The sequence below is a fragment of the Setaria viridis genome, chromosome 6 (assembly GCF_005286985.2).
Source record: "Setaria viridis chromosome 6, Setaria_viridis_v4.0, whole genome shotgun sequence".
In the NCBI taxonomy this organism is placed as follows: Eukaryota; Viridiplantae; Streptophyta; class Magnoliopsida; order Poales; family Poaceae; genus Setaria; species Setaria viridis.
The window spans coordinates 2,971,161-2,987,269 of record NC_048268.2 but is presented as its reverse complement, the minus strand read 5'-3'; the positions used below and the strand labels follow the sequence as shown (position 1 = coordinate 2,987,269).

Here is a 16,109-nt window from a genome sequence, read left to right as displayed (position 1 = left end):
TTGTGTCAAGATGGCAACGGGCACAGATTACCCGCATGCCCGCGGGTAAAAACCCGTTAGGGTGAGGATATGGGTACCATTTTGTATCCACGGGTACGGGTGCGGGTTTTATTTTATACCCGCGGGTAAAAAATTTGCGGGTATGAAAATACACTACCCGTGCCCGTATACCCGCAAATCCGCATGACATGTGGGCCTGACCGCTGCTAGGGTTCCTTTCCTTATCCTCCTGACCTCCTCACCTCCTGACCCCACGTTCACCCCACCCGTCCCAGGCCCCCAGTCCAAACTCCAATCCCCCGAGGCCCCGAGGCCCCGACCGGCGGCAACCTGCTACTGCTGTCCCGCTCGCCGCCGGCCGCAGGCGCCAGGAGCCCAGGAGCAGGTCGCCCGAGTCGAGTTCCGGCCGCCGCCCGCCCTCCCGACTCCCGGCCGCCGCTCGTCCGGCCGCCGCCCGCCCTCCGAGTCCCGGCCGCCGCCCGCCCGGCCGCCGCCCGCCCTCCCGGATCTCGGCCGCCGCCCGCCCTCCCGGGTCCCGGCCGCCGCCCGCCCTCCCGGATCTCGGCCGCCGGCCGCCGCCCGCCCGGACGCCGCCCGCCCTGCTCGGCGCCAGCCCCCCAGGTATGCGGGCATGCCCGCGGGCAAAATATGCCCGCGGATAGCGGGCGCGGGCGCATAGTGTTGCCCGTGGCGGGTGGCGGGCGCGGGCGCGGGCGCGGATATACTGTCGCGGGTGCGGGTTTGTGGTTTGTATATCCGCGCGGGTTTTACCCGTTGCCATTTTTACTCTTGTGACATGTGTAGTGGCTTTGTAGCAAGAACTGAATTTGACATCTCTATGCTAAAAGCATCTAAGTCTACTGTGTTACTCTATATGCATGTGCTTCCTCATAGTTCAGCCACTCATTCCTCGTATAGTTGGCTAGCTTGTGTTAATTATGCATAGTGCCTTTGAATTGTCAATTTACAGCTTAATATGTAAAGTAGAATTCCTTGGTTTTATTTGTATTAGTCTGCAAACACATTTTGACTCCTTTGTTTAGTATTGAGTTATATGCAAGAATGATGGAGGTAAACAGTTCACACATCTTACCATGTGACAGGAAAAAACTAAGAAGACAGAAACAGGTATATGATAAGTTTTATATCTCTTATCAATTAATATGCATCTATTTCAATGCAGGTGAAGAATTTACATATGCATCAAAGTTTTTCTTTTGGTGGTTCTGAAATAAAAGTATGGTGTGGACTAGTAGAAGACCTCTGTGTTTACTTCTTAGAACCTCAAAATGGGTATGTAGCAGCTACTGTTATAAACACCTTAGTGACAATCTTTCACAAAGCTCAGTGCTGGAGCCTAATTAATTCTTGTTTGTAAGCAGCAAACAATTCTAGTGCTGGAGCCTAATTGATTCTTGTTTGTAAGCAATGTAGAATTTCTAAGCTTGTTTCATTAAATTTAGCTGTTCTTTAATTACCATCAACATGGGGATTTGAAACACTTTGTGTTTAATAATTAATTCTAGTGCAGTAATAAACAGTGTGTGAGATCGTTACGATAATAATATGTGATGTAATCTCTTTTGGAGTAGAAAAGTTTCTAATGATTAACAAATCTATTTTTGTAAATTTTTGCGACTTATATCATTAAAAAGAGTATATATATGCTACTTGGTTGGAATTTTATTGGTCGCCACAGCTAAATGATTGTAGGGAAGTATATGTGAAATTGGCAGTTCCATAGTCTCCTTTGGGGTTGACAATTTTTCGGCAAAATTAGGAAATGAAAAACAACAAACAATGACTCAATCACTTTGTATACTAAATTGTAAATGCTTCGATAATTAAAAAATGTTAAGGTGATTACTGTTATTCAAAAGCATTTATAGGTTAGAGGCATTGGGATATCTGGGAAGGTTCTTCACTTGTCTGTTGGTTAGAGTTTCAGAAGTTAGTACCACTCCATTTCTGTTTTTTCTTTGGTGATATTTAGTGTCCGATTTGAGGTGATCAAGTCACTGAGATAGTTCTGTTTAATTTCAGTTTTGCTTCTAATGTTTGGAAGCAAAACTCAGTAATCCTCTGGCGCCTTATCTTTTTTGAGACGTTTGAATTTATATTCTATATTTTAACTTTTGTCCTATAATCTAAATACTGTGATTTTTGTCTTATGTGTATATCAGTTTAATGATCTATTGTCTCATTTGGTTCAGTGTCTGGTGACATTATCTTATGAGAGGTTTCAAAAGATAATAATTTGGCATTTATTTTTTCAGGTTATTTGGAGTTGGATGTGTGTACGGAAGGAATGATGACCTTCGATTTGGGTTCTTCTGTCATTCTGCTCTTGAGTTTCTCCTCCAGAGTGGATCTTCTCCGGTACGTGTTATTTACAAATTACAACAGCAGGGCTATATTGTTTCCTCATGTGTTGCCTTCTACTATTTGTCTTTGTTATTTTTGTACCTTCTTACTATTTGGCACACCTTTCTTAAAAAAGAAACTATTTGGCACACTGCAGTTCATTACGTTCAAAAACTTGTATATGTCCCTCTGTTTTCTGTTCCTTCACTATCTTAGTTTGCTTTTTTATTTTTTTGAAGCGACCGGCAGTATAGTTTGCTCTTTCATTGGCCTTTCATTTTAAAATCTTTTACCTTTCTGTATCCTGACTTTCAAGCAGTTGCCTTATTTGTTTACTTCTTTTAACTTCTCATTAAAGCTGTTGACATTTCCTCTTACAGCATATACTACATTGCCATGATTGGTCAAGTGCTCCTGTTGCCTGGCTATACAAGGAACACTATGCACAATCCAGTTTGACAAATGCACGGGTTGTATTTACCATCCATAATCTTGAATTTGGAGCACATTATATTGGCAAAGCAATGAGATATTGTGATAAAGCCACAACTGTGAGTGATACACTTCTTTGAAATGTATTTTTTTAAACTCGTGAGTGATACACACTTGTACGTTTTAATTTTGGGTTTTACATACATGTGTCACTGACGTCAATTATCTTGTGCTTCTGTATAAATATATTCTGTTGATGTTTATCTATTCACATGTTTCTATTCTTTGCAGGTCTCTAATACATATTCAAGGGAAGTGTCAGGTCACGGTGCCATCGCTCCTCATCTTGGAAAATTCCATGGCATTCTCAACGGGATTGATCCAGATATCTGGGATCCGTACAATGACAACTTTATCCCGGTACACTTTGTCCGTACACATTTTGCATTTACTGTAAACTATTTATTCCATCTCTATTGCTTGAACTTAGTAATAAACTGAAACCAAGAGCTCTGTTAGTACACATTTGCTTATTTTACAAATGACCGAGTTTCGCTTATATGGCCACTTATGTACACTCTCAAGTTGAATAATCATTTAAAGTAATGTCCATGTGACAATTTTCTTATTAATCTGCATCTCTTTCCATGCTTTGGCTGTTACCGATTGTTCAAAAATACTAATGCATACCAGTGGCAAACAATTTCCTGTTTAAATGTTTATTTCAATCAATTTCAGGTCCATTACACTTCTGAGAATGTCGTTGAAGGCAAGAGTGCTGCAAAGAAGGCCCTGCAGCAGAAGCTTGGGTTACAACAAAATGATGTGCCTATTGTTGGAATCGTCACTCGCTTGACAGCCCAGAAAGGAATCCACCTCATCAAGCATGCAATTCAACGAACACTTGAATGGAACGGACAGGTCCCTGCCTTGAATTGCAGATAAACCTTAGAACATTTCCTGTAACACAGTTCTTTCTGTAATTGTTTCTGCCTGTCATCTTAAAATTGAAAATGACACGTTTGCTTTCCAGGTAGTTTTGCTCGGTTCGGCCCCAGACCCTCGAATCCAAGGTGATTTTGTCAACTTTGCGAATACTCTCCATGGCGTAAACTATGGCCGAGTGAGACTCTGTTTAACCTACGATGAGCCTCTTTCACATCTGGTGAGCTGACAACCCACATGAAAACCGCTCATCAGAGCACCTTTCAAATCATGTCTAATAATTTCCGTGGCTACAGATATATGCTGGCTCTGATTTCATTTTGGTTCCATCTATATTTGAGCCTTGTGGGTTAACTCAGCTGGTCGCCATGCGGTATGGAGCTATCCCTATTGTTCGGAAAACTGGAGGTATATGTGCCGAACCTCTTAAACGTTAATTCTCCGTTGCGATCAAACTGCGCTGCACTGTGCAGTGTATTGAAGTGAACACATGACCTGATCTTTCGTGTTTCTCAGGGCTATACGACACTGTCTTTGACGTGGATAGTGACAAGGAACGGGCCTGGGCACGAGGCCTTGAGCCGAACGGGTTCAGCTTTGACGGAGCTGACAGCCGTGGTGTTGACTATGCCCTTAACAGGTAAGCACAATCTCACAGAGCCTGGTTCACTGAACTCCGAAATTGTCACTCATCTTGCCTCCCAATATTACATCTTCAGGGCGATCTCTGCTTGGTTCGATGCTCGGAGCTGGTTCCACTCCCTCTGCAAGAGAGTCATGGAGCAGGACTGGTCCTGGAACCGGCCTGCCCTGGACTACATCGAGCTCTACCATTCAGCGTCCAAATTGTGATAACATAACCAATGGGCGCTTGTTGTCGGGTGCAACACCATTAAGGTTTATTGCAGGCTCCTGGACTGGGCATTGCTGTACAGAACCCAGCCCCCACCAACCCCAAGTACCCCCACCCACCCAAGAGAGGCCGACATTTTCGAAGTTCAGTTATGCATAGTTTGTTTCAGAATAATGATCCTTTGAGCATGTATGTTTGTTTCCTATGTTGTGGAATTCTGGTCTTCAGTTCCGCCGCAAGCGAATTAGCATAGATTGTCATGGCAACTCCACTTCCTACGCCTCCTGCGTGGCAGCCTGTCAGAAGCATGTCTCGTAACAATCTTTGTCGCGTTGTAATATTTCTAAACGTTTTTCCTTCTTAATACAAAGATGTGCGCAGCTCTCCTGCGTATTTATGAAAAATAACAATGGAAGGTGTAATTCCTGCATGAATTCTAGAGGATTAGTATGCAAATGGTGCCTTTCAAATGTACATATTATATTATGTAAGTAGATCAATGTGTTTTGTGTTCTAATGGTTGATAGAGAGGCATGCTGTTCCTTGTTACAGTTACATATAAGTTGGTCAGGTGGGCTGGTCCGCAAACCTGCATAACCCACTTTTATATCCTTGCAGGGGCGGACCGCTCCGTCGCTTCCACACCTGCAAGAGTAGGTGTATGCATGGGCATGAGCAGTATGTGTTCCACAGTTTTGCTTGCATGTAGCTAGGTTCGATAACTGGGCCTTAGGCTTTGCCTGGCTCGGCTGAAGTACCGCCATTGTATCCTTGAGTGTAAAATATTGGCTAAATTGTGAAAAATGTCATTGTCAGGGGGTCTTGGACAATAACAGGTGGGCCAGGTTCGAGAGGAACCAAAACCTGAACTAATCCGTGATACATAGACGTACAGGACTCGGCATCAACCAATCGTGAACTCAGAAACTGCTGATGACGTCATAGGCTCAGTCATGTTTAATTTCTTATATATGCATGGCATCAAGAATTCAAGAAAGAAACTTTTCATGTCATGGATGGGAACCAACCCAGAATCGGTGGCCAAGCTTATCAGTTAGCAGTGTAGCTTGTCAGATTAACACTCTGTTTAGCTAATGCTTGACTGAGTGAAAATTCCTTGGAGGCGTCTTAGTGGTGACCAGTGTTCAAAATTTCATCCGAAATTTTGCGTATTTCATAAAATTTCGGTCTTTTCGATGGTGACCAAAATTATTGTTTGCCCAAAATTTCATTCTCTTCGTCAAAAGATTCACTTTTTAGTCCAAATTTTAGTCAAAATTTTGCGAACTTCGGTGTTTTAGCCGGGACTGAAAAAATTTGAAAAACGAAATCCTGATCCTTGGTGGTGACGACCATTGGTACCTCCAAGTAAAAACTAGCTTGTCTCGTTTCTACCGGATGGCAGTGGCAACATTTTCAATGTTATGTAGGCGTCACTTAAATTTGGAGGTTACCTCCAGGAGAGCGTATTGGCTGCAACTTTGCGCTGTTGTAGTGTGAGGACACAAGGGACCTGAGGCCGTGTTTGTGGCAAGCAAAAGAATTAGATTGTCGTTAAGAATGGACAAAAAAACAATAATAAACATTGTTTATGATTATTTTCTTTTGTCTATGTGTATTTTTCCTTTTTATTTAGGATCAGCTGAGCTAGAAATATTTTGTAAGAACTCGGCTATGTGCGGTTGCAAAGATTGGCTATTTTTTTCCATTTTCTAAAAAAGCTAGATGTCGTATATTTAAAAATAGAGGAAATAAACACTAGGTGCTAGATGGGCAGCCAGTATTCCATTTGATAAAAAAAATGTGATATTGAATAGGGAAATTAGGTAGAGTGAGCTGTTTAGTTGGGTCGTTTGACCAAGCTGGCTTGTTGCGGTGCGAGTTGTTGTGTGGAAGATGTAGTTGGTCAGGCGTGGTATCGAAGTTGTGGGGTTTGTCCTAATTTATGTGGTTTTGGGTCTGATCCACTTAAAAACTGGATCCATCCTTAACTTTATTTTCTCCTCCTAATAAAAATCACGGTAAAGTTTTTGTCGTCCTTTTAAAAAAATAGATAAATTAGGTATAATAAAAAAAGGTATTGATCATAGCTCATCTTCCTTCATCTCCAATATGTCTCACTTTTCATACATATATCAAGCTTTAAGTCACTCTAGGAGGAAAAATTCCTAGAAAAAGTTCCTATGTGCCACTGTGCCAGGCACCACAATTTTGAACGAGATACGTGAGAATGAATTTTACCTAAATACTAATCTTCCTCCAGAATTTCTCAATTTTGCATATTCCATCACACTTGACCTCACATCGGATTAAGGAGCATACGAAGAACGCTTTTCTTTGAGGGACCTATTAAGAGAATGTTGCGAGAAACATTTCCAGGATTACTGGATCATTAAATTACTCTAGACTATTGAAATAGGAAATAATTTCAATATCTCATACTCCCTCCATTCCATATTGTAGGTCATTTTGATTTTTTCTAGATATATAGATTTTGTTATATATCTAGACATAACCTAGATCTAAGTGCACAGTAAAAATCATGCATCTAGAAAAGTCAAAACGATCAAATAATTTGAAATGGAGGAAGTAATTCATAATATGAGAAATGGAATCAAACGTCATTAATCTTGTTGAGCAGCACTAAAGTCGTATCTCCAGCTCATGGGTGCAATGATATACAAACGGCTACATTATTGTCCTTCGTGCACATCTTGTAACCTCAACAGATAATTTAAATACATCAAAACCTTCACTTCAATAATTGGGACAAAAAGTATTATTTCAAAACAAAATAATTGGGACAAAAAGTTACGTTGGGGGAAAATAGACTATATGTAAGTTGACATGTGTAGATGTAGGGAAAGAAATTAACATGTGTGGATCTAGGCATCGAAACACTGCCCTCCACTAGAAAAATTGTGACAAAAAAATTATGTAAATAGAAAAACTTAACATGCACGTGTAGATCTAGAGAGAAAAAAACAAATATTCTTCTCTCTCCTCTATGGTTCTAGGAAATTTTCCATTCATGATTTAGGCTAAAAACTTGAAATTGAGCCAAAATGATCGGAGACTCTTATGCTCCTTCTCGAGTAACCTTACTTCGTCCAAAAGACTGGACCAAATATTGAGATACAAATGGCTAAGCGCACTGTGGATCTAGCTATGGTAGAAAAGTACCCTAATGCATGGAGCCTAAATATATGGAATAAATATCATAATAGATATAGCATTTGCATGGGCTTACCTCTTATAGCTACCAACTCCAAAGAAATTAAGAGCAAAAAGATCATCCTTCAATTTTATATTTTTGGGAATTGCAGTAGCACCTCTCCCTTTTTTTCACTGTACTATGTCGGCTTTGGGAGGAAGAAGTTAAGGACGGGGTTTTATACAATTTTTTAGGGGCAGTACGGCTGTGAACCACACCTATAAATGGCCTTCTAGGTGCGGATCATGGGGTGAACTACTTAAGGTGGACAAAAACATTAGCCGCTGCAAGTGTCGACCGACTGCGTGTCGCCATCTTTTTTAGACGGGTGGAACTCCTCGTCCCGTCGTCCGCGCCTAAAAATCTTTTTTATAGTGATCTGGGTTACGCCATCATTGATTTGAGAAATGCCATTGCAGCTTTAAGTGCAAGAATTGCAAAAGATATTTTTTCCTTTTTCTATACCATTAAAGAACTTTGTTTCTCAAGCATGCAGAGTTATATATGTATGTTTGCATTAATAAGAGAGAAGAACGGCCCAAACACAATGCGCACATATCTTTGTGTTATAAAAGAGGTGAATGACCCAAACACACGTATCCAAAAGAACGGAACAGACACAATCATAGGAGTATTTGTTAAGGTATCATTTAGGAGTGCTTCTCTTGAAACGGCTTCATTGATGAAGTCAAAACTAATGAAATCGTTTCTCTCAATTCACGAAAGCCCTTATAGTGCTTCGACTTGTGCAAAATAAGTGAAGCTAAAACCGTAATAAACCCTCCCAAGTGATGTGCACACACGTGCCATGTGCACGTGCGCATACATGATGTAGTATGGGATTACAATAAATCATGTGGGGCTACCGTAACTAATTAACAAATCAAAGTCTAAACATTGAAAAAAAAACTCCGCACTACCCTGAAGAGAGAACCCCTTAATCGACTAATACGCAAAGCAGCATTCATCTTCTCAAACTTCTGATCAAAAGATTGTTTCTTGGTTGTTCTCTTGTTCACACTTTACCTCTCCCACCGCTACATCAGTTGGCATTGTTTCAAATATTTAAAAAATGCGAGCCTATCAGAGGAAAGGAAAAATCTATTTGTTTGCAAGCTTGTGAGCAGCTTTCATTGCACTTGGTACCAGTCTCAAGAAATTCAGACACGAAACACATTCATACATGTCCACTTGGTATCCACAAACATCATGGCGAACTGAAAATGTTTGGACCACTGCTATGATCTACATAAAGATAGAGCATGATATGATCTACATAAAAAAATATAAAACATTGCCGTCTTGGGAAGATGTGGCCAAGCCCGTCTAACAGCAAGTGTAACTGTTCGACAAAGAGCTGCCTAGACGACCTTGCCTTTTGACACACTGTATTTTATACCACTCCGCTATCGACTTGGAAAGTTGGAATGAATAGGGTTCGCCTCTCTTAACAACCATGCCACTAACGCCATCTTCCTCCGCCTCAAGCGGACGACTCGTTAAGGCCTCCGTCACCTGCAAATCCTAGCTACCACTGTGTCAGCATCTACTGGTTAATCGTAGTTATGAATGATCTACAATTGACTTTCATAGTTACAAGATCATCATATCACCTTCCTCTTCTCTTGGGACGCAGGAGAATGCCACAAGGCAACATCTATTAGCTTCTTATTACCATGTAGACTTATTAGTGGCCCTCATGTGTTGGAACCTATCTGAATGTGTTTCAGACACAAAACACATTTGTACCTATCCATTTGCAATGCACAAAAAGGCAGGGACATGTAAAATGTTTCAACCCAAAGTTTCTATGGATATTTTTTTCTAAAAAGTTGCGCGAGAGAGATTTCCTTGTTCGACGAAAAAGAAAACAAACAATGCCCATAGAACAAATAACAAAAATTAACTACAAAAGCATAAAAAACTCTGCACTATTGAGAATGTTTTGCCAATCCTGTTTAACAATCATTGGTAACGGTAGGACTGAGGGTCGCCTAGGTTTTACTTTTGACACCCACCGTTTTATACCACTCCACTACCAACTTGTGAGTCTTAACAACCGCGCCACTAACAATGCAATGGACTCGACAGAGGCAGTGCCGGTCATCCCGATGGGATCATGGAGGACATCTTCCTCCGCCTCGACGCGGCGCGATCGGGCGACTTTGTGTGGGCCTCCATCACCTGCACATTACCACCATATCATCAGCAGCTGCTGCTGGTTCACCCCCTCTATCTGTCCTCTGATTTCTCTAGTCCATGAGAGATGTAGGATTCTACCGCACCAACCCGTTTGCCCCCACCGCAAGCAGCAGACTTTGCCTTCTCCTTCCTTCCCAAAGAACCCAACGCTGAAGGTAGTTGGTGGCTTGGTGCAACCTTGATAGTAGCTGGTGTGTCTCTGCGACTCGCCGCGATGGTTGTGCCATCTCCTAGCTCAACACCGACTGCACCATCACCTTCTTGGACCTTGTGACCTGCGACCCCTTGTGCCACTGATGCATCCAGATCCTGCCCATCCGCAAAATCCTACCCCCAAGCGGATCAGTGCCAAAATGGAATCCAAGACCTTCCTCGCACCAGTTCGTGAGGAGGAGAAATCACAGTTCTAAGTCATCTACAATTTGGCTTCTGTATACAAGATCGACACGTTCGTGTCCTCTTCAGTCTCTGAAGGTGGATTGTATAATTGCCGAAATGTGGTGGTACCTATCTAAATGTGTTTCAGACACAAAACACAATTATACATGTCAATTTGCTATGCACAAAAAAGGCAGGGAAAACTGTAAAATGTTTGGAGCACACTGCTATGATCAACAAAATATAAAGCTGTGCTGCGATCTAAGTTTAGTGTATCCAGAGTATAAAGCTTCCAAAGAGGCATTGCATTGGAGATTCTCTAGGACCATTTATTACTTCAAAATTAACCTATGGCATAAAAAATGACAAAAGATGGCATCGATACATACCCCCTAAAATTAATATATAGTTGTATTTATAGAAACTTTATGTTTGCAGCTGGTTCCACCATCTGACATTCATCAGATTCCTACTAGAGCCCAAGAGGTCCAGTGCCAAATGGAATCTAAGCCTTTTCTCACACCAACTTGCGATGAGAAGATATTGCAGTTCTGGGTGATCTACAATTGGATGTCTCAGCACAAGATTATCAACTTCTTCTCCTCAGGTGCAGGAGAATGGCATGAGGCAACACCGCAACATCTTTCGACATTTTACAATGTAGACTGAATAATGATGCTAATGTGTTGGAACCCATCTGAATGTGTCTGACAGCAGTTTGTGTCCGACAGCAGTTTGTGACCTTTATGAACTTTCTGAATGTAGGATCGGTTCCTTTGTGGAGTGGTGCAACCCCCACAGCAGTTTGTGCATGAAGACGCTCACGATGGTTGTGCCCCCTCCAGTTCAGCAACAACAGTAACACCTCCTCGTGTCACTAATACTTCCAGATCCCAATATCCCTGAAGACCCACTTCCCAAATGGTAATGTGCAAAAATAGAATCCAAGCCCTTCCTTGCACCATCTTGAAAGGAGAAATCAGACTTCTAAGTGATCTATAATTGGTTGTCTGAATACAAGACCATCACCTTGAATACTAGAGAATGGCATAAGGCCACATCTTCCAGGGTTTTTTTTTACCGTGTACACTGATTAATATCCTAATGTGTTGGAATCTATCTGAATGTGTTCCAGACACAAAGCACATTTATATATGTCGATTTGCTAAAAAAAAAATAGAGAGGTGTTGGATGTTGTGAGCAAAAGTGTATTGATTAGTGGCACTACTAGCTAGTGTGTTGAGCCAAAATGAAAGTTCTTTAGACAGTTTGCCATGGTACTAAAAAATGAATGGGGACTAGATGGCTATTTTCACATATTACCTCTTTTGAGGTAACATAATCAAGAAGTCTCGTTTCCACTTGTGCAAAATTGTTGCTTACTGGATCCCATATGACCAGAAACCCTGTCAGTGCACGTCTCGATAAAGAGATTAGGCATAGGGCTTTGCTCTCCAGCTTGAATGGCCAGTACTGCTTTGATGGTAAGTAACTCAAAGAAGTCCTAACCACGTACCGAGAAGAAAGCCAAGATGGTTGAACATTCGAAAAACCTTGTACTCTCGTGTGAAGGCAACCAGTCCAAGCGCGAAGAAGGTGTAAGGATATGACATGGAGAACTGGTGAAGGAGAAAATGGAAGAGTCTACAACGGAGGTTTTGGATGTACTAGTAAGCAAAAGTATATATTAGGATTAGTGATCCTAATTTGTTGGAACCTTTCTGAATGTGTCTGGGACACAAATTATAAGCATCTACTATTGAAAAGATCTTATCTAGTCCCCTTCCCATGTATTGCTGAACAGAGAATATGAATAACATTAGTCATTAGTTATAAGCACCTTATGTTCCCCTCCCCTTGCCGTTTCCTTTGCAGAGAAGGAATGGGTTAGGGTCTTTGAAAAGAACCCAACAAGTTCCGACCAAAATTCAAGAGAGAGTACTCAACTCATGATAAGGTCTCCTTTTCCTCAGTGGTATATATTATGGACGTGAAGTTCCTGAGCAGTTCCCAAATAGTGATGGCACAGCAATTGTTAATGAAGCCTGGAAAGTAGGTGATCTGGTTGATTGGTTCACTGAAGGTTGTTATTGGTTTAGGACAATTACTAATTTACTCGATGAAGATATGTTCGAGGTAAGCAATTACGAGCTACCATGTTACTAGAAATTACATGTTGCTCTCATGAATTTGCATGTTATTCCCATGTATAGTAAGCAAAAGGATAAGGACCAGTGACCCTAATTTGTTGGAACCTTTTGGAATGTGTTTGACACACAAATTGTATCTGTTCATTTGCTACGCACACAAAAGCAAGGTAATCTATTAAATGTTTGGTCCACCCTGCTATGATCTATATAGAGCATGCTATCATCCACAGTATATCTTGTACAAAGCATCCTAAGAGGAATTGCATTAGAGATTCTCTAGCACAGTCATTAGTTCAAAACCTATGGTACCAATATAATGACAAAACAAAATTCAATATATACATATACATATATATATATTCCATAAAATCAGCATTGTTGTATTTATAGAAATGTCATGTTTGCAGCTTACAGTATTAAGAACAAACCGAGTTTTTGAGAACAAACTTAGGCTTTGGATTTGAAATATAACGGACTTTTGATACGTACCTGAAGGTCCACGGTAGTATTTTGGCAAAATTTCCTGTATGACACCGCGATAACGTGTAATTGACCAGTACACACTGCAAACATCTAGATTTGTTGGGTACCATTATAAAAACGTGTTCATTTGCCGTAGAACAACCTCAGCCAAAATGAACGGTAAGAATTTAAGCCAGCCTACAAGGTAATAATGAGCAGACTGATGCATAGTGCCAGACTGCCTATATTTTTCAGTCCCAGTCAAACAAGCACCCACAGAGCGAGGACAATTACAGAACCCTAACGTGAGATACAAAATAACAAGAAAAGTGAAGCACACTATGGTCCAAATTTGGTATATCCAATGGTATTGAAAATGACAAAAGATGACATGAGTAGATATATCCCCTAAAATTGGCATGGCTGGTATTAATAGAAACTTCACATTTGCCACTAACAGTATTAAGGAAAAAAATAGTGCAAGTCACAGCATCACAATTCAACGGACCATACATGCTCACAATAATAGAAAAATTAAAGGATAGGAAACCTGCAACGCCATAATGAGCACTGTGGTGCCAGACCGCAAATATTTTTTCATTCATCGTCATCAAGAATTATAACTCTAACTCAAAACACAAAAGAAGCAGAAACAGACCCACATTATGATCTTAATTTAGTATATCCAACTGTATTGGAAACAACAAAGGATGACTTAATATCCCCTTTAATTGGCATGTCTGGCAGTAACAATTCATATTAGAAACACACACACACATTATTAAGAAATAGATTTGGATTCAAATATCTAACGACTTTTCTGGTGGATAAAAGACTGCGCTCATTTTCAAGTTCCAAATTTGCAAACTGCAAAAGGGTAGAAACCCCACTATTAAAAAGTTAGAAAACAATATTATTAAGGTTTTTGGTGCCAAAGCCAAACTGACAATGTTATTTCAATCCCAGTCATCAAGCATTCAAAGCACAATCATGAAACTCTATTGCAAGATCTACAAGAAGGAAAAGGACCAGGCTATAATCTTTTTCAAAATAATGGAATAACACATATCCTTGCCACTACACCCCAGATGCTTTGGCCATCCATTATTTTACAATAGCTGCACCAGCAGCAAACCAGGCTATAATTTATATTTGGTATATTTGACAATATCAAAAAAACAATGGGATAATATCAATAGAATATAAATCCACCAAAATTAGCATATATCTGGAGGGACAGATAAGACTGGATCAACTATTAAAAAATGCATTGTCATGCATATACAAATGATATCTCCACGTCATAATTAAAAAAGCGTGCCATTTCGTTTAAGGAGTACCCAGATAATAAACTGCTGAGAGTAGCTATAGTTTCAAAAAGAAAAGGATTTACAAGCAAAATACAAGCAAGGTAGAATGACACAATGAATCAATGATGGAGTAATTTAAGCAAAAGGCCCATAATATGGACGATGATCTTGAGGAAAGTAGAAAGCCTCAGAATTTGAGGAAAATCTTGAATTGTGAAACTATAAATAAAGACAGTAAGTTACTAATTGTACAAAATCAAAGAAATTCAATCTAAAAGATAATTGAATAGACACAATGAATGAAACAATTGAAGCAAAAAGTCCATAATAAGGATATCTAATAAGATGATTGAATTGACAAAAATAAAAAGCCCTAGCTAGACTGCCAATAGTATTTCTGTCACGGTCATCAAGCTTTGAAAGAATAATGTCAAACTCTGATACAAGATATAAAAAGAATTGGAAAAAAAGAATCTAGATATGATCATACCACATAGCTAAAAAAAATAAAGAATTTAGTACATCTAGAGCTCATCTCTATATATAAAGGCATCGTAAGTTACAATTTACAAATCATACCACAAGTAGCTAAGAAAAATAAATATAGCAAGATCATACAAGAAACCTCAGCGTTGAGTAATCTCAATTTTTTAGACATCCAGAAACAAAGAGATCTAAGGGAAAAAGCGTGCAAAAGAAATTCAGAAGATGACTCGTTGGTAGATATAGTCACCACACTGTACCATTTGATGAACCGAGCAATCATGCATCACGAGCAGAAAAACCTCGAACTAAAGTAATCTTGAATGAACTGAACGAGAAACAAAAGTAAGATCGAGGTGAGCAAGAAGCAACCACGAACGTAACGCATGACCGAATCCAGGGGATATGGCGTGAGATCGAGGTGAGCAGGAGAATTCGAAAGTGGAGGAGATTGACGAGGGACTCACGGCGACGGGTCGCTCCGCCGGCAGCTTGAGGACGAAGACGTAGCTGAACGTCTTGCCGACGACCGCGAGGAAGTCGCCGTCACCCCCCACGCCATTATCGTCGCCACAAGCACTCCGGATCCCCAGGAGCCATCAGGGCGGCGGCGGCGCCTCGGACTCGCCGGGGCAGTCGGGGGTAGCTCCGCCGCGCGGCGTCCGATCGATCGAGGGCGCGGGGGGCATCGCGAGGCACGGGGATTGCCACGGGCGTGCCGCAGGTGAAGCAGCAGAGGAGCTCGAGACCTCAGGCGACGCCACGGCGCGGCACACCGTGCACGCGCCGCCGCCGCCGCCGCCGCAAGGGAGAATCGGCGTGGCGGCGGCGGTTTGCTAAGGGGGAGAGGGTTGGATCCCCTTTGGTGCTCTAGGGTTTGGTGAGTACGCGGACGGTGAATGACTGGATGGGGAAGGGGAACGTACGTGAAATGGGAAGGCCGGCTCGGAGGACAAGACAGCATGTAGGGTTTGGTCGGCGGTTCAAAATTTTGTATTGGTATTTCTAACCTCCAGGATAACAAGTTGAAAACATTTTCAATATGCGCAATGTTCTTTCTTTCATATCTAACGCTTGTTCTCTGATGTGCCACCGACAGACCAAGGCATACACACTGAATAACAAGAATTGTCTCTCCCTGTTAGATAAATGTTGGCAATAAGAAAATCTCTTTGTGCCAAAATAACTCTTTGAAGATTAGATTGTGAACATTTTGATCAGCTGCTCCAAATGAAGACTCTGATGCACATTTGAGCTGCTTGGATCCGCATAAACTCGGCTCAATCACAGCTTTTAAAAAACTAGTACCGGGATTT

The 16,109-nt window shown here is 41.2% G+C and overlaps 1 protein-coding gene across 1 annotated transcript; it reads left to right on the top strand.

The window, feature by feature from the left end:
• Window positions 1-259: 259 nt before the first annotated feature.
• Window positions 260-5,111, top strand: LOC117860954 (starch synthase 3, chloroplastic/amyloplastic-like). The gene is made up of 10 exons (XM_072294397.1): window positions 260-621; window positions 1,184-1,293; window positions 2,277-2,379; window positions 2,745-2,915; window positions 3,088-3,216; window positions 3,535-3,717; window positions 3,830-3,961; window positions 4,038-4,149; window positions 4,258-4,381; window positions 4,461-5,111. Exons 2-10 carry the CDS (start codon window positions 1,199-1,201, stop codon window positions 4,591-4,593), a joined length of 1,182 nt encoding a protein of 393 aa, XP_072150498.1. The 5' UTR covers window positions 260-621; window positions 1,184-1,198; the 3' UTR covers window positions 4,594-5,111.
• The last annotated feature ends 10,998 nt before the right edge of the window (window positions 5,112-16,109 follow it).